This window comes from Trachurus japonicus, chromosome 9 (assembly GCF_045865225.1).
Source record: "Trachurus japonicus isolate A0001 chromosome 9, Traja_1.0".
Classification (NCBI taxonomy): Eukaryota; Metazoa; Chordata; class Actinopteri; order Carangiformes; family Carangidae; genus Trachurus; species Trachurus japonicus.
Window position 1 is genome coordinate 1,872,613 of NC_140915.1, and position 24,072 is coordinate 1,896,684.

Sequence of the window (24,072 nt, forward strand, 5' to 3'; positions counted from 1 at the left end):
ATTACAGCTTCAAGTCACGACTTACGACTTTGTAGCGTTCCAGGCAACCCACTCGTGTTTCTCCGACCTGTTTTACCTGTGAAAGTCACTATAACGGCCACTCGTAACTTCTGACCCGTGAACTCGTACCAGATCGAACTGGTACCACTTCACAGGTCGGAAAAACACCAGTTATGAGTTGCCTTGAACGCACCATAACAGTCCTCGTCCCTACGTCGCCACATTCAGGCGCATCCCTTGGCTGCACACACAGAGAGGACTGCCCCTTTATGCCGTTCTCTCTCCTCATTGGATAAAAACTGTAGGATACGATAAAAGTTTTCTCCTGGGCTCAGAGCAGAGCAGAGTGACTGACAGACCCGTGTTTCAGACCAAACACTCTATGTAAGTGATTGCTGTGGAAGATACAACTATTTAAGACTTATATTAACACAAATATATCACTTACTTCTGCTTTAAAGGGACAATGAGGAGTTTTGTAAAAGCAAAGTGTCTTCACACTACATTTATGAGCCTCCGCACCGTGAAATTCTTTGACCGGTGCAAGACAGACTCATGTTTTCATTCATCAAGAATTCAAGTCAGAGGTTGGAAGACGATCACATACCGTCGTAGTTCCCACCATAAACGGAGATTCATACGGCGGCGTTATTCTCATGACTCGCCACGAAACCGAAAGTAAAGAAACGCTGGTCGGCTCGCCCAGCATTTCCACCACCACTAATAATAACAAAATAACCATAGAGACAAAACCATAGATTTATCTAAAATGGACCATTAACAAGTGGTAACGGAGATTCATCCACATTAATATCAGACTTTTTATAACCAGATAGAAACTCCTCGTTGTCCCTTTAAAGGAGCAGTCTGTAGGTTTTGGTTTACAATTAGCACGGAGAGGTTAAGCTCTATGATACATCCCATAATGTCAGTGGAGGTTTTAATCTGTAAGTGAATAAACAGCAGCTGGATGTGGACACGACTCTGTGCTAATGTTTATGTATTTGTGTATTTTAAATGTTTCAGGAGAGCAATCAGAAACTAGAACATTTCCTCTGGGGAAATTTTGAAAGGCTCACGGGGCTACTGCCGGTTTTACCATCTCTGTCAACATGGGAATCAAACCCACGATCTTAAAGCAGAAGTAAGCGATCCGGTCGTTTTGGCTAATGCTGCGTTCCAGGCAGGCTTTTTTTTACAGCTTCAAGTCACGACTTACGACTTTGTAGCGTTCCAGGCAACCCACTCGTGTTTCTCCGACCTGTTTTACCTGTGAAAGTCACTATAACGGCCACTCGTAACTTCTGACTGAGAGTTCCATACGGGTGCATAAGTGTATTGCCTTGGTGTAGCACCGTGAAAACTATGTGGGAATATACAAAAAAAAAACACAAGAAGAAAAAATTAAACACATTACACTTCACATAGATTCAAGAAGCACACAACTTATCACTATAAAAAAAAGCAAACAGACAAAACTACATTTTATTAACCCATTACAATATTACTAAAACCTTATTTAAAGAATTAAAATATAATGTGAACGGCATCACCCCAAAACAAAAAATAAAACAAGACATCAAAAATAAAGAAATAGCCCAAAATTCTGATACACATACCTTGTTCCACAAACCAAGGGAGCTAATAGAATGGAAGGTGCCGACTCTAACGTCTGTCTCCTAATAATAACAAAACAAGACCAAACTATAAGGAAAACTGCACCAACACAAAGATTACAAATAATTCTACAAAGAAAACTCACTCAAAAAGCCACGAACATGGTCCAAACAAAGCCAGCAGCACAAACACTGCGCCAGCCAGGGGAGAACAAAGGGAGGATGGTGGAGATGTGCACAGGTGAGCGCACACACCCACAGGAAGAGCTGACAGGTGACAGAGGCCTCCTCCCTTTTATACCCCGCTCCCTTGACAAGAAAACTGACCACTAGATGGCAGTAACACACTGACCTTTACACAGATCATGTGACCTCCTCCCCTCCCCCCACTGCCTGTTCAAAGTTTACTTTCACTTTTGAGCCAGCGTCTTTCGTGGCAGTTCTTTTTCAGCTGTTAAGGTAAGGTAAAAGTTAAAATGTTTGATCGCTGATCAATATGGGCTGTAACTGCCTATCACTAATTACAGACTGTTAGATGGCGTTTTCTCCATAACTTCCAGTGTTTTAAAGTTCTTGTGTGAATGCGTATGTAGTAGGCTGTGTCTCCCAATATGTGTCCCCTGTGTTCCTTGTTTTTATCATGTAAAGCACTTTGAGCTGTCGTGGGCATGAAAAGGTCCATACAAATAAAGCCTGATTGATTGATTGATCATTGATCAATACTGCGTATCACTAATCAATACCAATACTGCCTATCACAGATCAATACTGAACACCTTATGTTGTTATCAGGGTTTTCCTGAGACTTTACTGATTATTGATTTTCCAGTGTTGATCAATGTTCAGCAACAGGTTCTTCACAGTAACTGAGTACATTTAGTGCAGTACAGTTGTGAGGTATTTGTACTTTCCTTGAGTATTTCCTTGTTGAGCTACTTCCTGCTTGTACTGCAGCTCATGTACCTGACAGGTGAAGCTACTGGCCACTTTCCAGCTGCAGGTTGTAGATTAAAAACACTGTCTTTGTGTCCCCACCATTCATGTCTGTGATTACACACAGCAAACACTCTGGGTTATTGATTATTGGACACAAATCATCAATATTGTTCTGAAGATTTTTTTTTTAGAGCTGCAACAGTTTTACATTTTTCAAGCAGAAATGTTCAGTTTTTAGCCTCAAACACTGAAGAATTCCTTGTTTTCTTTGACTGTAAACTGAATGTTTTTGTCTCTTTGATTGTTGCTGTGGACAAAACAAGACGTGGCCTCAGACTGAGACGAACTTTGTTTCCTGAAATTTGATGGAGCAGACGATGAATGGATTGACAGAGACAATAAGTGAAGAGTCTTGTTCTCTCTCTGAATTTCCAGTGAGTGAAATGACTGAATGTTGTGATAATGAAGCTGTGAGGTGAAATAAGTTTACTACCTACACCGGGACAAACTTTGCATTCAAAGTGCTTCACGTAGCTAAGGTGCCTAACGTGTGAACACCTACAGCCCCTTACTCTTTTTCCTGTTTTCTCCGTGGATGGTTTAATAGGAACTCTTTTTTTAAAATGCAATGAAATGTATTTTATTTTGGCCACAACATGCTTTTAGACAAAAACAGGGCACAAAACAAAACAGCAGTGACCTTGTGCAATATAATCATACAAAACCATGAGGCAGCTCATTACTGCTGCTTAGTGCCTACCCTCTACAATGCAGCCGTCTGGTCCAACGTAGAAACATGAGTCACAGTTCTTCTACTGTGTAATGTTTTAAATATTTAGGGTTCAGTGGGAGAAATAAACTGCAGCAAAAACACCAGTCTCTCCACTCAGATCTGCAGCTTCATGACGCCATCTAGTGGACTGATAGTAGAAGTACAGCAGCTGATGGCAGCTTCCTCTTCCTCACTGCTGTGTGACTGCATTCAGCTGACACTGATATGAAGCAGAGGAGAAGAGCCAATCAGTGGAGGAGCAGCTGGAGACATGATGGACATGTGAGCTGCTGTGCACATGAATGATGTGTGTTTCCTCTGCAGGTGAAGCTACAAAGTGTGTGTGAGCTGATGTGGATGTGAGCTCAGCAGCATGGATCAGTGTGAGGACAGAGAGGAGGGAGCCCCTCCCTCTAAAACCAAGAGCCAGACCACAGGTCAAAGGTCAGACTTTTCTCTCTAAAAGTCAGTTGTTGTGTTTATTAAAAAATTGATATTTTTCATCAGTTTTTCTCCAACATGCACATTTATCAGTTGTGTTGTTGTTTCAGGATGCAGCAGCAGAGACCAGACTCTCCTGAACCCAGCTGTCTGTCTTTAAAGAGCAACATGTCAAAGGAAGATGTCATTAACTTTAAAGGAGGACGTGGTTCAGCTGATCAGATGTAAGACAAAACTAAATTTCAAAGCTTTCGAGTCTCTGTTGAACGTTCTTCCTGTGGAGTCAAATTTCAATGATTCTCCATCAAATCTGAGTTATAACTCGGATACACATTGTCCCTACCTGAATGTCCACATGTTAAAGGACAAGTGACGTCTTTTACAACCTGGACCTTATTTCTGGCATAAAATAAGGTCATTTACTCACCCATGTAACTCTGGTGTCACTTTGGACAATATTTAGGTCCATTCAAGAGTTTATGAATATAGCCATATAGTGGGAGTGATTGGGGCACTGAAATGCAAATAACACATTATCTGTTATCGTCATCCAGGGTCTGCAGAAAGCTGACAAATATTCAGCCAGGTTGCATAAAACTGCAAAACTTTTCTGTATTCATGTTCCATGTATCTAAACTATTTAACATCAGTTGTGTTGTTGTTTCAGGATCCAGCAGCAGAGACCAGACTCTCCTGGACCCAGCTGTCTGTCTTTGAAGAGCAACCAGTCAAAGGATGAGGTCATTTACTTTAAAGGAGGACGTGGATCAGCTGATCAGATGTAAGCTGTAACTGACAGTCAGACACAGGTTCTTGTAGAAAAGAACCAGTTTGTACGACGTGTTGTTGGACCAGGTCTGAAACCAAAGTGTCTGTGTCTGTTGTGAACATCCTCAGGGGACATATAAAGTCCATCTCGTATTATCTCTCTGTCCTGATGTTGACTTGACACTGATTCCTCCACAGAGTGGACCAGGAGAGCTCAGAGGTTCCCAGTGGTCAGTCTGCCCAGCAGCATCAAACACAGCTGGACTCCATATTTATGGTGAGGACATGTCCAACAGCTGCTGTTACATCTGTTGTGTTCAGCATCATCTCCATGCTGCACTTTGACACCAGTGGATTGTCAGTCTGTCAGGTTTTAGTTTGATGCTGTCACTCATAGAGTTTCTGTTCCAGCTGCTGGAGGAGAACATGGTCAAAAAAAAAAACAGACTACTGACAAAGTCAAAAAACCCTACCACATCACACCCATTCTTGCCACTCTGCACTGGTTACCGGTCCCGTTCAGAATTCATTTCAAGGTGCTGCTACTCACTTATAAAGCCCTCCACTGGAGAGAGGAGGGGGTGTGACTCACCATCAGTGGGAGACGTGAGCCTGGTACCACGCATTTTTTTCATAGCGTCCGGTGTCCGGTGGACACGGCCCCTACTGCTGAGCGCCCGTGACCAACGGCCGTGTCCACCAAACACACTTTTGGAGTGGTCGCTCTCTCTCTCTCTCTCTCCCTCGCTCTCCCTCAGAACGCTGCCGTTACCAGGTTACAAAACGAGCCGCTTGACAAGTGCGGCGCTGTTCCAAAAGTTGAACATATTTCAACTCTGAGCCTCTGAGCGCCACAACAAAAAAAAAACGCTGAGAGCTTTCTTTTTTTCCCGGCGAGGACGCTGAGTGGTGTGCACACCGAGCTCTATAGGATCTGAATGAAAAGTAGACGCCCAGAGCGCTAAAAGGGCGTCCGGTGGACACGGCCCCTTTATGTCAGAAGAGGTATTTTTTTCACGGCACCCCTGACGCAGTCAGACGGCACCCCAGTGTGCCGCGGCACCCACTTTGAGAAAGGCTGATCTAAACTATATTGTCTTGAAGTTCTAAATGTGTTTTATACTGATTGTGTGATTGACTGTCCTTTTTAAACAGAGCAAATCATTTTTATACCATAGTTTTATTTTGGATGCTTGATTTAATTTACTTTGCACACAAAAACAGATTTCACAAAAACCAAAAACTACCAGGGTCAAGATTATGAGACTGTGTCTGAGGAGCAGACTGAACACTGAAATACCTTCTGTCTTTTGTTGGCCATCACTGCTGTGAGTCACACTGATGTTTGTCCTGTGTACAGATGGAGGACATTTCAGATTTATCCTACCAGTGTTAAATACTGTATATTAATTAACAAACCAGGGATGTGATGGCACTAAATAGAGTCACATCCCTTACCATGATAAATTGTGGTATCAGTCTTGGTGAAACAGTGTCACTGATCTGGTTCTGTCAGGCAACAAAGATGGCGACGTCTGTGAAGGAGCAGCTGCTGCAGATTTTGATGAATTTGGGGAAAGAAGAGCTGACACGCTTCCAGTGGTACCTGCAGGATGCTGACTTACTGGATGGTTTCCCTGCCATCCCAACGTGTAAGCTGGAGGATGCAAGCAGAGAGAAAACAGTGGACTTGATGGTCGGCATGCACACTACTGAAAAAGTTCTGCAGGTGGCGAGGTTAATTCTGAAGAAGATGGGAATTAATGAAGGTCAGTCATGGGAAGTGCAGCCAGTGTTTTACCTTTGTTAAATATCTTGGCTTTGTAAATATTTCCACACAGAGGACAAAGTCAACTGGGTTGGTCCTGCTACTCCTCATAGTAAATTATTCCCTTTCCTCCAACAGGACAAGACCCGTCAGCAGAAGCAGCAACAGGTGAAGTTCAGCACCTTTTGTGAGGGGATGTCACATTTCATGGTTGTAGTCATCACCATGACTACATGAATTTAGATCCAAATATTTCTGTGTTTAGATTCATTTACTGTGACCTGTTGTTACGAGGACCTTTACCTTACTGTCCTATTATCTGTTTATTCATTCAGAAGCTCTTCACAAATGCCAGCCTAAACTCAAAGACAACCTGAAGGAGAAGTTCCAGTGTGTGTTTGAGGGCATCGCTATAGCAGGACACCAAACCCTTCTGAACCAGATCTACACAGAGCTCTACATCACACAGGGAGGGACTGGAGAGGTCAATGATGAACATGAGGTCAGACAGATTGAAACAGCGTCCAGGAAACCAGACAGACCAGAAACAACCATCAGACAAGAAGACATCTTTAAAGCCTCAACTGGAAGAGACCGACCAATCAGAAGAGTGATGACAAAGGGAGTGGCTGGCATTGGGAAAACAGTCTTAACACAGAAGTTCACTCTGGACTGGGCTGAAGGCAAAACCAACCAGGACATAGACTTAACATTTCCCTTCACCTTCAGAGAGCTGAATGTGCTGAAAGAGAAAAAGTTCAGCTTGGTGGAACTTGTTCATCACTTCTTCTCTGAAACCAAAGAAGCAGGAATCTGCAGCTTTGATCAGTTCCAGGTGATCTTCATCTTTGACGGTCTGGACGAGTGTCGACTTCCTCTGGACTTCCACAACACTGAGATCCTGACTGATGTGACAGAGTCCACTTCAGTCAACGTGCTGCTGACCAACCTCATCAGGGGGAAGCTGCTTCCCTCTGCTCGCCTCTGGATAACCACACGACCTGCAGCGGCCAATCAGATCCCTCCTGAGTGTGTTCACATGGTGACAGAGGTCAGAGGGTTCACTGACCCACAGAAGGAGGAGTACTTCAGGAAGAGGTTCAGAGATGAGAAGCAGGCCAGAGAGATCATCTCCCACATCAAGACTTCACGAAGCCTCCACATCATGTGCCACATCCCAGTCTTCTGCTGGATCACTGCTACAGTTCTGGAGAAGCTGTTGAAGACCAGAGAGGGAGGAGTGCTGCCCAAGACCCTGACTGAGATGTACATCCACTTCCTGGTGGTTCATCTAAAACTGAAGAAGGCCAAGTATGATGGAGGAGCTGAGACAGATCCACACTGGAGTCCAGAGAGCAGGAAGATGATTGAGTCTCTGGGAAAACTGGCTTTTGAGCAGCTGCAGAAAGGAAACCTGATCTTCTATGAATCAGACCTGACAGAGTGTGGCATCGATATCAGAGCAGCCTCAGTGTACTCAGGAGTGTTCACACAGATCTTTAAAGAGGAGAGCGGCCTGTACCAGGACAAGGTGTTCTGCTTCGTCCATCTGAGTGTTCAGGAGTTTCTGGCTGCTCTTCATGTCCATCTGACCTTCATCAACTCTGGACGCAACCTGATGTCACAACAACAAACAACATCCAGGTGGTCTCAAGTGTTTAGAGACAAATCTACACATTTCTACCAGAGCGCTGTGGACGAGGCCTTAAAGAGTCCAAATGGACACCTGGACTTGTTCCTCCGCTTCCTCCTGGGTCTTTCATTGGAGACCAATCAGAATCTCCTACGAGATCTGATGACTCAGACAAGAAGTGACTCACAGACCAATCAGAAAACAGTCCAGTACATCAAGAAGAAGATCAGTAAGAATGTGTCTGCAGAGAAAAGCATCAACCTGTTCCACTGTCTGAATGAACTGAATGATCGTTCTCTAGTGGAGGAGATCCAACAGTCCCTGAGATCAGGACATCTCTCCACAGATAAACTGTCTCCTGCTCAGTGGTCGGCTCTGGGCTTCATCTTACTGTCATCAGGAGAAGATCTGGACGAGTTTGACCTGAAGAAATACTCTGCTTCAGAGGAGACTCTTCTGAGGCTGCTGCCAGTGGTCAAAGCCTCCAACAAAGCTCTGTAAGTGTAGAGATAGTTGGATTTATTCATCATTGTATAAAAACACTTCTGTCTTTTCAACAGGACAGAAAATAAATCCCTTTCTTCTTTAATTCCTCATGATCATCTCTTCAGACTGAGCGGCTGTAAGCTCTCAAAGAGAAGCTGTGAAGCTCTGTCCTCAGTCCTCAGCTCCCAGTCCTCTAGTCTGAGACACCTGGACCTGAGTAACAACAACCTGCAGGACTCAGGAGTGAAGCTGCTGTCTGCTGGACTGGAGAGTAGGCAAGATGGCGCCAGTGTGTGTGGCCGGCCGTCTGCTGCTCCTGCAATGCTTGTTGTTTTTACTGTTTTTAACCATCGGTACTAGACAAACTGAGTCTCTGCTGGTGTATGATCGCCAGTCTCTCCTGCTAATCAGGCAGAATGTTGCACACTTAGGTGCGTTTTATCAGGATGGACAAAATACTTGTCCTCCGTTCCTGGCGGGGCTTCCGCCTCACCTGTGCCGGGCCTCGGCCCTACCTCCTCGGCGGAAGCGCCCCCGTCGCCGCGGCAGTCGCGGTGGCCGGCTGGTGAAGCTGAAGCTCTGGCTGTCTCGCTCTTCGTCCTCCTCCTGGTCAGGATATGGATTATCATCCGGTTTCGCGGTGCCCAGACGCTTCCTCGACCCCGCCGATGTCTGCCTGGTACCTGTCGTCGGATCCTCTGAGGGACTCCTGCCTCGCCGCCTCTGCCCTTTCCGGGCCTCTCGGCGCGGTGTGGATCGTCGGCTCCTGCGGACGTTTCCCCGGGCCTCTCGTTCCGCTGGATTACGGCCCCCAGCTCCCACCAGGATTGGCCTGGTGAACGCCAGATCCCTGGCAAGCAAAGCTTTCATCCTGAGGGATTTTTTCTGCTCCCGTGCCCTGGATTTCCTCTGTGTGACGGAGACATGGATTGGTGCCGGTGAGTCCAGCGCTCTGGCTGAGCTGTTACCTGCTGACTGTTGTTGTTTTAATACCCCGCGGACATCGGGTCGTGGAGGAGGGACGGCGGTGGTTTTTAAAAACACTTTCAAATGTAAACAGCGCACAGTTTTATCCTCACCTCAAAGCTTTGAAGTGACTTTATTTGAGGTCGGTCGTTCAGACCCGGTGCTGTGTGCTGTCATATACCGACCCCCGAAATACAATAAGGACTTTGTAAATGACTTTTCTGGTCTTTTGGCTGAAATCATGCCGAAATATGACCGTGCCATTTTTCTGGGGGATTTTAATATTCATGTGTGTTGTCCTGAAAAGCCTTTGGTGAAGGACTTTTTAAGCCTTATTGACTCTTTTAACCTGGTGCAGTGTGTATCTGGCCCCACACATGAACTTGGACACACGTTAGACCTCGTCCTCTCTTGTGGTTTATCTGTGTCTAACCTGGAGATTTGTGACGATGCGTTTTCTGATCATATGCCTGTTTTGTTTGAGACTGTTTTATCCTGTGCTGAGTCTAAATGTGGCGCCTCTGTTCAGAGCCGTCGGTTTTTTAACCCTTCAACTGCCGGTCAGTTTTCTGTGGCTTTTAATCAGCTCTCTGCCTGTCCTGCCTCTGCTACCACAGAGGAGCTCAGCTCTTGGTTTAACTCCTCCTGCCGAACCATATTGGACTCTGTGGCTCCGATAAAAAATGTGCAGCCCAAGCCTAAACCTGAGCCCTGGTTTAGTGAGGAGACTCGTGCAGCTAGACGGGAGTGCCGCAAAGCCGAGCGGAGGTGGAAGAAGGACAAGCTGCAGGTTTCCTTCCAAATCTTAAAAGACTGCTGGCGCTGCTACCAGGACACGGTCAAAGAAACCAAACAAAAATACTTGGCAAACCTCATCGAGTTAAATCGCCACAATCCCCGTGTATTATTTAAAACAATTGACACCATTCTTAATGCCCCACAGCCTGTCATCTTGGAGGCATCCCCTGAGACTTGCAATAGCTTCTTGGACTTTTTTATCGATAAAGTTGCTACTGTAAGGGCTCTCATTTCAGCTCCTGCATCGGACCCCTCTGTTCCTGTTCCTTGTTCTGCAACTTTTGAAATGTTTGAGCCGGTGTCCTTATCATTTTTAGAAGACCTGATTGGCCACCTTAAACCATCAGGCTCTCCGTATGATGTGGTCCCTCCTGGTTTTTTAAAAGAAGTTTTCCCATGTTTAGGTCAGTCTGTCCTGTCCATCATCAATACCAGTCTGTCCTCTGGTGTTGTTCCTCAGTGTTTTAAACATGCTGTGGTCCAGCCCCTACTTAAAAAACCTGGCCTTGATGGCAGTGTGCTGGCCAATTTTAGACCTATTTCTAAGCTGCCTTTTATTTCCAAAATTTTAGAAAAAGTTGTGTTCACTCAACTCAAGTCGTTTTTAGATGAACAAGATGTCTTGGAGGTCTTCCAGTCAGGTTTTAAAAGTCTGCATAGCACCGAGTCAGCTTTGATTAGAGTGTTCAATGACATACTCTTGGCAAATGACTCTGGTGAACATGTTATTTTGGTTTTATTAGACTTGACTGCAGCGTTTGATACCGTGGATCACAACACCCTAGTGGCTCGGCTACGCTACCTAGTGGGTATACGTGGTACTGCACTAGACTGGTTCAAGTCATATTTTACCGGTAGATCAATGAGTGTGAGCCTTGGGGACTCGAAATCCAGCTCTGCTCCACTGCCATATGGGGTTCCACAGGGGTCGATTTTAGGACCCCTACTTTTCTCTCTGTACTTATTGCCACTGGGATCCATTCTGAGGAAGCATGGCATATCCTTCCATTTTTATGCCGATGACAGTCAGATTTATGTGCCTCTAAAAAAGAAAAATGCCTTCTCCCTCGCACCACTTCTTGCATGTCTTGAGGACATCAAAGCCTGGATGGCCCTCAACTTTTTAAATTTTAATGAGAAGAAAACAGAAGTGATGGTGTTTGGTCCCAGTGGCCTCTGCGAACCCCCCCCTGTTGACTTGGGCCCTTTGGCAGAGTTTACAAAGCCAACAGTTTTAAACTTGGGTTTTAAGATGGACAGTGATTTTAAACTGGATCGACAAATTAGCTCTGTGGTAAAGTCCAGCTTCTTCCAAATTAGACAGCTGGCAAAGGTCAAACCACTTCTTGCACATCAGCACTTTGAAACAGTAATCCATGCCTTCATCACATCTCGGCTGGATTACTGTAATGCACTTTATTTTGGAGTTAGCCAGTCCTCCCTTGCACGTCTCCAGTTGGTGCAAAATGCGGCCGCACGCCTGCTAACTGGAGTACGTAAGAGGGAGCACATCACCCCCATCCTGGCCTCCCTCCACTGGCTGCCTGTGCACTTTAGAGTTCATTTTAAGATTCTTTTATTTGTTTTTAAATCTTTAAATGGACTGGCCCCATCTTACCTCTCTGAGCTTCTTCACCCCTACGCCCCTGCTCGGTGCCTCCGGTCAGCTGATCTGCTGCTCCTGGAGGTACCGAGGTCCAAACGGAAGCTCAGAGGGGACAGAGCCTTTTCAGTTGCCGCTCCAAAATTGTGGAACGAGCTTCCCCTCCACATTAGACAGGCCTCCTCACTGTCCATTTTTAAAACTAGTCTTAAAACCCACTTTTATTCTTTGGCGTTCAACTCAGCATGAGACTCTACCTCTGTTTTAGTGTTTTATGGTTTGTTCTATTCATTGTTTTTAATGTTTTTTTATTTTTATTTTTAATTGTTTTATTTAAATTCTAAATTGTTTTATTGCTTTTAAATTGTTTTAAAAGCAATTAACAATTATTATGTTATATTTATTCTTCTGTTGCATTATGTACAGCACTTTGTTTCAGCTGTGGTTGTTTTAAAGGGCTCTATAAATAAAGTTGAGTTGAGTTGAGTTGAGTTGGACTGGAGAGTCCACACTGTAGACTGGAGACTCTGGACCTGAGTAACAACAACCTGCAGGACTCCGGAGTGAAGCTGCTGTCTGGTGGACTGGAGAGTCCACACTGTAGACTGGAGACTCTCAGGTGAGGATCCATCTAGCTGTTTATCTGATGCCACTTGAACACAGCAGCAGGTGTTGACAGAGGGTTCCTGTGTGTTGTTGTGTGTGTTCAGTCTGTCAGGATGTCTAATCACAGAGGAAGGCTGTGCTTCTCTGGCCTCAGCTCTGAGCTCCAACCCCTCCCATCTGAGAGAGCTGGAACTGAGTAACAACGACCTGCAGGACTCAGGAGTGAAGCTGTTGTCTGGTGGACTGCAGAGTCCACACTGTAGACTGGAGACTCTCAGGTGAGGATCCATCCAGCTGTTTATCTGATGACATGTGAACACACCTCCAGGTGTTGACAGTGGTTTCCTGTGTGTTGTTGTGTGTGTTCAGTCTGTCAGGATGTCTGGTCACAGAGGAAGGCTGTGCTTCTCTGGCCTCAGCTCTGAGCTCCAACCCCTCCCATCTGGGAGAGCTGGACCTGAGCTACAACCATCCAGGAGCCTCAGGAGTGAAGCTGCTGTCAGACAGACTGGAGGATCCAGACTGGAGACTGGAGACTCTCAGGTATGGAGAGGCTGCTGCAGCCACACACAATGGGGACTTTAAGCAACGGTGGATTTTGCCACGGCTAAGGCAGCCGGAAATAAATCTCTCCTGACGCTGGTGCCGTAGCCGTCAAATCCGTAGTAGTCAATAAGCAAGATGCTGCAGCTGCGGTAGCTGTCAGATCAAACAGCTGATCGCTCACGTGACAGGGTGAGGGTATAAACACAGCTGATTTGAGCGCAGACCTGTCAGAATGCCCTGTCCTGCGTCAGGTGTGCTGCACAGCGTCAGATGGAACTTCATATGAACGCAGCTCAAAGCGACCGGTGCCTCTCACAGTGACCAAGCTCAGATAAATACATTGGATCAGCTGTAGTTTATCGCGTGTCCTCCCGCATAAAGCCGCAATATACCGGAGCTCCTAAAAAAAAAAAAAAACGCTATGTGCGGTGGAGCTGAAAACAGCTGAGTTCTCTACTACAGCTGAACAGCTGACATGTGGTCAAGACGTAGGCTACAGTGACCTGTCACAGTGTCACCTAAACTTCAACCTCAGACTGTCTGCTTCCTAGGTGATCACACAGGGAGAGCATGACTGTGTGATGAGTTGTGTTACAGAGTCCTGTATCAATAGGCGTATTCGTCAGTGCTTAATGTTTATTTATTAATTAATAGACCTAGCCTATATGCTGAGAAATAAGATTGTAGGCTAAATCAAACAAATCCTACAGGGAAGACCAATTTATGTTTAACGAATCAAATATTGTTTTGGTCAAGTCAACTGATAAATAGGCTCTTTTTGGGGGGAGGGGGGGCGCACAGCTGTTTATTTTTCATTAAGGGGGGCTCACTCTCTCACACTAACATGTTTCATTTCAGAAATACAATGAAAACCATTTAATTCACTCGCCTGAGACACGCGTTGTAGCGACAACGTGAGAACGCTTGATTTGCCGTGGTAGATCAGCCGGCGATGGCAGGCAACGCCGGCACAACGGCTTCAGTCTCGATCAGCGGAGCAAAGATCTATTTCCGGCTGCCGTAGCCGTGGCAAAATCCGCCGTTGCTTAAAGTCCCTACTGTCTGATAGAGGAGGAGGAGCTGGAACATGTTCTATGGCCCCGTTCACACCTGGTCACACCTGGTATTAACATCTGTCTCAGGTGATTGATGCATTGATAACATCAGATCTGATCACTCAGACCATATCCAGAGGTGGTGTAGGCCACAGTGAAGCTCCGCCCACTCCACTGACGTCCTCTGTCTCAGTCTGACTCGTCCCAACACAGTTTATACTGAAGCCCAAATCTCTGAGTGTTTCAAACATGAGCTGTGCAGCTTTCATCAGTCACAGTGATGAACTACTGGGATCAGGAGTTTCTCCTCATGATGACTTCAGTGTCTCACCATGACTCACTGTTTCATATTCAGTAGAAGAGATGTCAGTGATGAAACCAGATGTTGGCAGCTGTGCTCTGAGTCTCTCCAGATGTTTGGATCAGACTTTATTTCAGAGTTGATGAGGAAACATTTCAGCTGCTGCTGGTTTAAAGTTATGGTTGGTAATCATGTTCAGAAACACTTTTTGTTATACTGGGGGCGGCAGTGGCTCAGGCGGTAGAGCGGGTCGTCCAATAATCAGAGGGTTGGCGGTTCGAATCCCGCTCTCTCCCAGTCTCTGTCGTAGTGTCCTTGGGCAAGACACCTAACCCCACTTGCCTCGTGTGCATGCGTATGAATGATCATGGTGGTGGTCGGAGGGGCCGTTTGGCGCGAAATGGCAGCCACGCTTCCGTCAGTCTGCCCCAGGGCAGCTGTGGCTACACACGTAGTTTACCACCACCGGTGTGAATGTGTATGAATGAATAATGGTTACTGTACGCGCTTTGGGTATCGGGTAACGGTAGAAAAGCGCTATATAAATGTAATCCATTATTATTATTATTATTATTACTGGGTGAAATGGTTAGGGTTGGGGTTTGTTACGACCCCCCTTGTGTCTAGGGGTGAGGGAGCAGTAACAAAAGAGTGCGCAGGGAACCAAGGGGCAATGATACGTGGATTTATTGGTTAAAAAATAATTGTAACAGGAAAATGGGGACGTAAAGGGTGGCGTTAAACCAATAACAAAACAAAAGGATCAAAGAGAATACAAAACAAGGACGCCACCCATAACCTAAAAGAAAAACACAAGAAAACCAGGGGGAAAATCAATCCCCAAACAAAATAGCGACAACCAAAACTAAATCCTAATCCCCAAACAAAGACAAAGGAAAACGAAGAATCGAGGTGCGGGGCCAACAGCCACATGCAGACTGTTGCCCGCGGATCTGCCCCTTCCATCCTGAGAGTAGTCAATACTAGGGCGATTAAATCGGCCGATTATAGACCATTTGAGAATAATCGGTAATCGGCCAAAACTCGCCGATTGTCGCCGATATTTTCAGAAATAAAATGCAGGGAATAAGACTTGGTTTTACTTTGAAAATGTTCCCCCATTTAAAAATATCCCCCGACATTAGGCTATTTATCCTGTAGAGGGCGCATCCTCTCTCTCCACTATCCACTATAACCACCTCACAGCAGAGTGACTGAGCAGGACATGCTTTCCTTTTCTTTTCTTTTTTGCCGTGGTCGGGTGAATTAATTAATGCTCGTGACTCCGGCCGTGTTGGGTCCGAGATTCAACAAGCCGGTCGGGTTTTACCGTAGGCTAATTACAGGCAGTATGCCCGTTTATCACCAATAAACACAGTAGCCTACCTAGATGAGGTGGGTGAGTGACTGAGCTGACTGAGGCTGTAACACGGGGGGGAGGAGGGGCGGCGGTGCGGGTCTCTGACTGCAGCGGGGCTATCATGTCTCTGCTCCGTGACACACTGAGAGCTGTGGGACCGGGGCTCGCGGCAGCACCCGCTAAACATTGAAAACAGCGGTGATACGTGCTTCCACGTCGGAGTCAACAAACCAGAAACGTCAGGAACAACAGCCTATTGGAAAAAGTCGCAAAACAGAGAGAGAGGGGGAGAGAGAGAGAGAGAGAGAGAGAGAGAGAGAGAGAGAGAGACCACCGTGCCGTGTAAAAACAACAACAACAGAAAAGTTTCACGTGTCATGACTTCCTGTATCTGGCCCTTCAAATTAAAAGCCTACAGCCTTTCACAGTTCAGTCATTGATTTTGACTTACAGTTTTTCTCTGTTGGTTTGGCTCAATTCTTGAAACAAAAATTACATTCTCAAAATAACATGGACAAATCTCCAAACCACCTTGCAAATGTTCACAACAGAATGGCATTTCTCATTGATTTCATCAAATTGCAAATGTCTTAGTACATGTCTCAAGTGTCTTAGTACATCTTTGCAAATGGTTATGTACAAGTACCCTAGAGTTAACACAATGAGCATACATTTAGCACATTTTCCAAATGAATAGATCTTGCTGATCTAAGCTGATTAGTTGATTCTCAGTCTAATGGTTGCTCTCTCCAAAACATGTCAGCATGATTTCACTGTGTAAATCATCATATGCACAATAGTCTGTTCAACTGTCAAAATTAGTCAACATACTGTAGGCTAATACCATGAAAACCATATGAATTTCTTGCAGCATTTCATAAATTCATGACAGTAATTGACAGTCAGGTGAAATTAGAACTTGACTAACGAAGGAGGAGTTCCTACATCTCAGATGACCAATCAATCAGCTGTTTAGCTACCTGACTGGTGCTGTCTATGATTGTGAATGCTGCCAAACGCGTATATATAGAGCTTGGCTAGGGCTAGGGCCTGCATCGCGAGGGAAAATATCCGCTGTGATGTTGATGAAAATATGTGGCCAATCAGAGCGCAGCGTATGGATGTTCAGGAGGATGAAGATGGTGGCCAGGAGACAGAGGGTGATGACAGTGATGACCAGTGAAAATGTCTCTACTCGTGAAACTTTGTTTACTGCACTATAGACTTGGTATATTTTTTCTGTTTTTTTTTGTGTTCATATTTCAGACATGTACAGAGAACTGTAGGCCTATACATTTTGTTTTTACAGTACATAATCTTGAGTTACTTTATGTAGGCTATATGTGAATAAAAATGGTTACAATTTCCTTGGCAATATGAGTGCAGTGTGTGTGATGTCAAACTTTGGAGGCTGCTCTTACTGTAAAGTCCTTTTCTTAGGTTTTATACGTCTCTGCCATAGTGACAAAACATCTAAGCATTTTGACTTGCAGTGCTCACAGAATGCCACAGGGATGATGCATTTTGGGGGCACTGACTACTTACATGAGAAAGAAGTTTGGTTTTGACACATAAGTAAACTGTTTTGGGAGAGATATGAGGTTCTGCAGCTCATCCATGGTGTTATGCTGAACCATCCAGTTTATTTTTGGTAAAAGCACTAAGTGAATGCAAATGAGCCAAAAGCAATTGAGAAAGATCTTTGCCATTTTGATGGTACTGACACTTTACATGGTAAAGGAATCTAGTTTTGAAGCATGTGTGAACAGTTTTGGGAGAGATATGCGCTTTTGCTAGTGAGCTGTAATGTTGTGCAGAACTGTAAGACTGTTTGGCCAAATGGTCTTGTAGTTTTAAGAATGTAATTTCTGTTTCAAGAAATGAGCCAAACCAACAGAGAAAAACTGTAATTTTGACAAGACAGAGCTCCAAATGTTGTTGTTTTTTCCTGCAACCAATTGACCAAGGAAAGCCCTAATTTATATATTATATAATTTATGTAGATATATTACTTAAATTAATCACATTTTAAAACTTTATATTAAAAAAAATAATCGGCCGATTAATCGGTTATCGGATTTTTTCCCCCCTAATAATCGTAATCGGCATCGGCTCCAAAAAATCCATATCGGTCAGGCCCTAGTCAATAGCTACATTATCTATTCAGAAAAAGGAACAAAAACAATCGGACCTCTGTGGCAGCTGCAGGATAGACAAAACTCTGACCAATACATGCTTTTCTCTCCGAAAAGGAAAAACCGATCAGATGCCTTCATGTCTGGTTCTGCCTATGCCCAATCAAGCTGCCATCTCACTCTCTCGCGTGCGTGATCACAGTCTTCACCCAGGTCCACGTAAAGGTGAAGGCGTGGCTTCAGAGAGAAGTCTGAGGAAAGGGGCTGGGACTTTTGACTTTGTATTTTCAAAATGTGGCCAGATAGAAGCGTTTTTCCAGAGTCTCCAACCCTCTCTGTCTGGTCAGATATTGATGATCAATAATCAGCTCAGTCTCTCTGAGATCCTGGTCTTGTCCTGATGAGATGTGTTGTTGTGTTGAGGAGACAGTCAATCACAGTGTGACATCCAGATGTCCTCACTGTCCAGAGGCCTGGAGCTGTCAATCAGAAGACAGTGAGTGTAGTGAACAGTGTAATAATCAGTGTTTGTGGCTGAATGTGTGTGTGGTCAAACAGCTGTTTTCAGACTGTGTGTGTGCTGACTCCAGATCAGATGAAGCCACAAAGTGGCTCCTTAATGAAAGTCTCCAGCCGCTGGAGCTTCACTTCCTGTCTGAGTCCATGTGCTCTGAGCTGAGCCTGCTTCTCTCTGCTCTACAGTTTCTCTGCTTCCTCTGGACTCTGACTTCAAGTCCAGTCAAAATGTGCTTGTGTGCATTTTTACAGCGTGTGGCGCGCTGCGGTCCGTCTTCGTCCATGAATCTATAATACATCCATTGGGGCTGCGGACACAGAGCAGAGACCCAGGTCCGACAGTGGAAAGCTGTCCCTCTCTGAAGCAGAGGACGAGGCAGCTTCACTCCCGTCAGTCTTCACAGACAGTCCACACATTAGTTTTTTTTGTTTGTTTGTTTGTTTTTCTTGTATTTAGGGCCGGCCTTTTTTTTGTTGGTGTAATGATTGAATACCGGCCATTATTTGATGTAATGATGCGGTATGCCAGTTATTACTATAAAGTAACTTCAGATCACATAATCACTGCTAAGTGTGCGTCCCCCCCCCCTCTCAATAAACAGTCCCGACGTCCATGAGGCTGCACTTCAGACTGGTGCGGTCAGCGGAGGGAGACATAAACCGCGTTGAGGTTTTTTTTGCCCCTACTGTAAAACATCCGGCCCAAGTAGCCATCCCATAACCCCGCCCCTGTTCGGGTGCAAAGTCACTGTTAATGAAATCAACATCTAATCTGTCAAAATGGCCGTGAGTCCAGCCCCATCAGGTCCATGGTCCAGGCTTCCAAGGGGGGGGGGGGGGGGTTGCATATGGTCATTGTCCCCACCACTTTTCAAAGTAAACTGACGCCCTTGGCTGTGGCTCCTGTGGAAACCTGCTCACAGCCTCATTCTTCAGCTTCCTGGGGAGTTTTCTTCAAACAAACACAAGTTGTGTTCACACTCAGTGTTTCTCACTAAACTCTCTGTTTCACTGAGCTCTAACAAACGTGTCTTCACCTGTGCCTTTCCTGGTGCATTGTGGGATATCTGGGCTGGTCAGCTGCACCTGTTGTGTCTTCATCTTCTTTGCTGTGACGTGTGTTTGTGCAGCTTGAGAGTCAGAGAGTGAAAGTGTGTGTCTCACACTGCAGTGACATGACATGGAGAAAAGACATGATGAAGTGTTTCCTCCTGGTGTCCTCCTGCTCTGTATCATCACTAGATAAAGACTCCAGCTCCTTCTTCTCTGTGCTCAGTGTTCATCCAGACATACCAGCCTCCATGTGAACACAGTGATAAAACAGTGTGTGTGTGAGAGCCATGTAATGTCCATGTGTGCATGCTGACAGAGAAGGTGCTGCTCTGACCCCCCTCCTCCTTTCAGGGTGCAGCCTGCTGGAGTCCCATGGTTGACACCAGGTCCATGGAGATGTAAGTCTGTTTTGACTTTGAGCAGCACATTCAACCATCTTCACACTGTCACATCACTGACCTCATGAGTCTTCATCAAACTGTCAATAACTGATCACATGATCAATAACTGCAGCTGTGTCTTGTTCTCTCCATCAGATTCCTGTCCACTCACAATCGACACAAACACAGTGCACACAATGATCAAACTGTCTGACAACAACAGGAAGGCAACATGGGTGTATGAGGATCAGTCATATCCTGATCATCCAGACAGATTTGACTGTTGGCATCAGCTGCTGTGTTCAACTGGTCTGACTGGTCGCTGCTACTGGGAGGTCGAGAGGAGAGGACACGTTGAGATATCAGTGAGTTACAGAGGAATCAGAAGGAAAGGAGGCAGTGATGACTGTGGGTTTGGAAGGAACGATCAGTCCTGGAGTCTGGACTGCTCTGGTGGTGATTACAGTGTCTGGCACAATAACAGATCAACACCTATCACCTCCTCCTCCTCCTCCTGCTCCTCCTCCTCCTCCTCCTCCTCCTCCTCCTCCTCTGTCTCTAACAGAGTAGCAGTGTATGTGGACTGTCCTGCTGGCTCTCTGTCCTTCTACAGAGTCTCCTCTGACTCACTGATCCACCTCTACACCTTCAACACCACCTTCACTCAACCTCTCTATCCTGGGTTTGGACTGGACTGGTCCAGGTCCAGGTCTGATTCCTGGTTGAGTCTGTGTTGAGTGAATCAGAGTCTCCTCCTGTCACAGAAACCTTCTCACTGTTGAACAGACAGTTCAGTCTCTACATGTCTGTCTCTGTCTCTGTCTCTCACTCACGTTTTCACATTCATGGATTAAACCAGTTGATGTTTTAAACTCTTCTCAGTGATTCTTGTAAACTTCTTCCTCTTCCTTTAAAGATGGAAGCGTCGATTATTACAGGACAAAAACCACGGTGACTTTTACTCAGCTGCTGATGAAGGACGAGGCCTAATATCACCAAGCTAAAAGTCTCTGAGCCGCCAGCGTCACTGAGGAGAAAAACACATTTTAAACACATTCACTGTTCATGTTCAACTTTACAGGCTGTTTGTGAGCTGCTCACAGCTACACACACACACAACAAGAAACACAACTGGAAACAAACATCATGTTGTAGAGACACTGAATAGAATGAATTACGTGTGATTTATTTTTCTTTGTGGTTTTACTGAATCAAATAAAACAATGTGAATCAGTTTTATATGTGATGGACATTTCCTGCTGATGTAGAGCAGCACAAAAACCATCAGCTACTAATCCTACCAGACAATGATTTTATCTGTTACCATGACGCTGAGTTCATGAAGTTTGTAGATTTAAATTTATCTTGACTTTGAGACTGATTGTTTTTAATTATATATTTCTATAATTATTACCTAACTGCTGTTTCTTGGAAACTGGAGCCAATTAACACTCATGACTTCATTTTCGTTCATTAGTGATCATTGATTGGTTCATGGATTGTTTGGGATTTGATTGGCCGTGCACATTCCTGTTCGACGACACATGGTTGTATGGTTTCAAGCTGACACAATAAAATATAAAATAAACATGAACTCATGCTGAAGACCATGTTTTTTATTTGGCCAGTCTGACTATAGCAGGTGACAGCAGGTACGAGTCGTTTTGGCTGCTGGGCGGAGTGATTTCAAAAGCACAAGTAGTTCCAAGTATTTGCTTCATGTGTCGTAATGTTACATCATTGTACATGATTATTTCAGAGCGTGGTGAATGTGCAGGTCACAACTCGTCCACCTCCATTGTGTTCACTGGGCAGCTCACGTCTCTGCCCCGCCGATCTCAAAACAACATGCACCGATAATTAAAGGTGATGAACCTACTGCTATGACTATAGGGAATACGTCAATAGGAGAATTTGCCAAAATGTTGAACTATCCCTTTAACACATCATCACCCAGTTCACAAACCAGTTCTGCTAACATGAAACTGTGGTCATTAGATGTTAAACCGTATTAGTTTGATCCCAGTCCGGTAAATGTCTGAGACGAGCTACGTTAGCATGGCTAACACGGAGCTAACGGGCAGCTAGCCGCTTCAGCAAAGAGAATCGTTTTTTCACATGAACTCTAATACTAACTTGGTCGTTGACGGTCTCATGTTCTTCGGTCAAAACACACAGGAGGGCACACAGGGGAGTCACCAGTGCTCTTGTGGAATATACAAAAAGTTCAATAAGATTTAGACACATTCAGGAAAAAAACTGAAAACTGACTAGGTCGACTATGTAGAATTACCAGAACAACAACAGAAAAAGAATTCCAGCAGTCGATTGCCAGACCGTTGCTAGGTAAAACGGGCCGTTGCTAGGGACAGGAGGAGAACTAAGCAGGATATTTACCTTCCGTTTCATTTTTACCGTCATTAACAGCATAATAAAAGACTTGTAGCTTGTTACAGGGAGAGCGGAGGCTCTGCAACATACGTGTTTATGACAGATAAGACTACACAAATACACCCATCCTAACATGTATATGATAATCCATTGATCCACCCATTGATTATTCAAAAGGCTTGGTTAGAGTAGAGTAGAGAATACTTATGCTTTCAGCATTCACACTAATGACAGTACTAAGACCCCCTCCCCAACTCAAGCAATAACTGTGTCAACCACAAAGTCAGGTCGACTATGTTCACAGTCGTGTGACATGATTTCTCAGAAAGGTCTTCCTGTGGTGTCGCTCCACTTCCCTTTTCTCTGACAGCAGCTCAGAGACCAGTCGACTGTCACTGACTGAAGGACAAACTGATGAAGACCCTCACATGTTAAAGTCCTGATGGAAAGTCTGTAAGTTCTGCTGCTTTTCTCTCTTTCTCACTCTTTCTCTCATTTCCTGTTTGCAGTTCCCTGTTTTCTACTTCCTGTCTTTCCTGTTGTGTTCACTGTCGTCATGTTAATGTCTCTACTCTTTGACTGTGAAGTGATTATAGACTGATGCTGATGCTTCTCTCTGTGTTTCCTCTACAGGTGAAGGAAGAGCGACTCTGACTGGATGTGGGTCTGAATTCACCTGGTGAGTGTCGTCTTTGTTCTACCACTCAGCTGATTCATGTTCTCAGTCCAGAGGGGAACTCTCCTTTGTTCTGTTTGTTCTCCAGTGGATAAATGTTCAGTTGCACATGAAGGAAGGTGGTGAATGTTGTGTTTTAAACATTTAGCTATTGAAGGGGAACTATGCAAGATTTGAAAGAACAGTTTGATGTGAGAAGGATTTGAACTTTCCTTCCTTCAGCACCACCTGCTGGTTGACAGCAGAATGACACTGTGGTGGACAGGTGTGTAAACCTTGTTGTGTAAACCTTGTTGTTGTGACTGAGTGCAGCTCTCCCTGCAGGTGGAGGCTCAGCCCTCACTTCAATTTGCTGAGGAACAGATGAGTGTAGTTCACAGTTGTTTTTCACTACAGCCACTTGTTCAGTAACTCTGATGGAGGATTTGTCTTATTTTCATATCTGCACAATTCCATTAAAAAGCTCTGTATATTTACACAAACTTAATACTGAAATAATAAGTCCTAAAAGTAACAAAGGGAAGGAGACATGAAGTTTAATGACAGTACTGAGACTTCCTCCCCCACTCCAGCAATAACTGTGTCAACCACAAAGTCACGTCCGCTCTGTTCACAGTCGTGTCACGTGATTACTCAGAAAAGTCTTCCTATTGTGCAGTTTCAGGCTACATGTCTATTCTTTGTGTTTTTCTCTCTTTATTTCTCACCACCTCGTTCCAGGTTTTGCTCGTAGCCACGTGAAATGGTGCGCCCTGTTGGTCCTATTAGATTTAAGCGCAGCATTTGATCCTGTAGATCACAGCTTACTCCTCGGCAGGCTCAGGGCCTGGGTGGGCGTGACGGGCTCCTAGCTTGGTTTGCATCATACCTCAGCGACAGATGTTTCTCGGTGGCCGTCGGTCCCTACAGGTCAGACTCCACCCCCTTGCATTGTGGGGTACCTCAAGGCTCCGTTCTGGCCCCTCTCCTGTTCGCCCTGTACTGCTCCCACTCAGTCACATCATCAGTAAGTTTCCTGGCATCTCCCATCACTGTTATGCAGATGACATTCAGCTCCATTTTTCATTTACACCTGATAAAATACAGGGCTTCAGCACCCTCCTGGATTGCCTGGCTGCTATTGAAGGCTGGATGGCAGCCAACCTCCTGCAGCTAAATACTGCAAAGACTGTGGTTCTAGTCATAGCCTCCAACTGTGTCACAGCCAGGGTACAAGACCATCCCGGACCACTCAAGAACCACATCCACACAAACATCAAGAACCTT

At 45.1% G+C, this 24,072-nt stretch overlaps 3 protein-coding genes across 3 annotated transcripts in view; 2 read left to right on the forward strand and 1 right to left on the reverse strand.

The window, feature by feature from the left end:
- Positions 1-24,072, reverse strand: part of LOC146980466 (endosome-associated-trafficking regulator 1-like) — a 537,750-nt gene that overhangs the window by 305,824 nt on the left and 207,854 nt on the right. The window lies entirely within an intron of this gene.
- The window catches only part of LOC146980476 (NLR family CARD domain-containing protein 3-like), a 62,393-nt gene continuing 43,044 nt past the window's right edge, over positions 4,724-24,072 (forward strand). The window contains exon 1 of the mRNA XM_085787898.1: positions 4,724-4,810. Coding sequence (XP_085644024.1) covers positions 4,808-4,810 — 3 coding nt within the window. The 5' untranslated portion in view covers positions 4,724-4,807. The remainder of the gene's footprint in view (positions 4,811-24,072) is intronic.
- On the forward strand, positions 6,059-20,528 carry LOC146980477 (NACHT, LRR and PYD domains-containing protein 3-like). The gene is made up of 8 exons (XM_085785687.1): positions 6,059-6,327; positions 6,596-8,431; positions 8,546-8,695; positions 12,380-12,406; positions 12,498-12,671; positions 12,763-12,936; positions 19,711-19,757; positions 19,896-20,528. The coding sequence occupies exons 1-8, from the start codon at positions 6,059-6,061 to the stop codon at positions 20,474-20,476; spliced, it is 3,258 nt and encodes a 1,085-aa protein (XP_085641813.1). The 3' UTR covers positions 20,477-20,528.

What these genes read in the sequence shown, in the direction of transcription:
- LOC146980477 (XM_085785687.1), top strand. Translation starts at nt 6,059, where the DNA reads ATGGCGACGTCTGTGAAGGAGCAGCTGCTGCAGATTTTGATGAATTTG. An exon ending in AAAGCCTCCAACAAAGCTCT is followed by an intron (nt 8,432 to 8,545) that starts GTAAGTGTAGAG and finishes TCATCTCTTCAG; the next exon opens with ACTGAGCGGCTGTAAGCTCT. An exon ending in TGTAGACTGGAGACTCTCAG is followed by an intron (nt 12,672 to 12,762) that starts GTGAGGATCCAT and finishes GTGTGTGTTCAG; the next exon opens with TCTGTCAGGATGTCTGGTCA.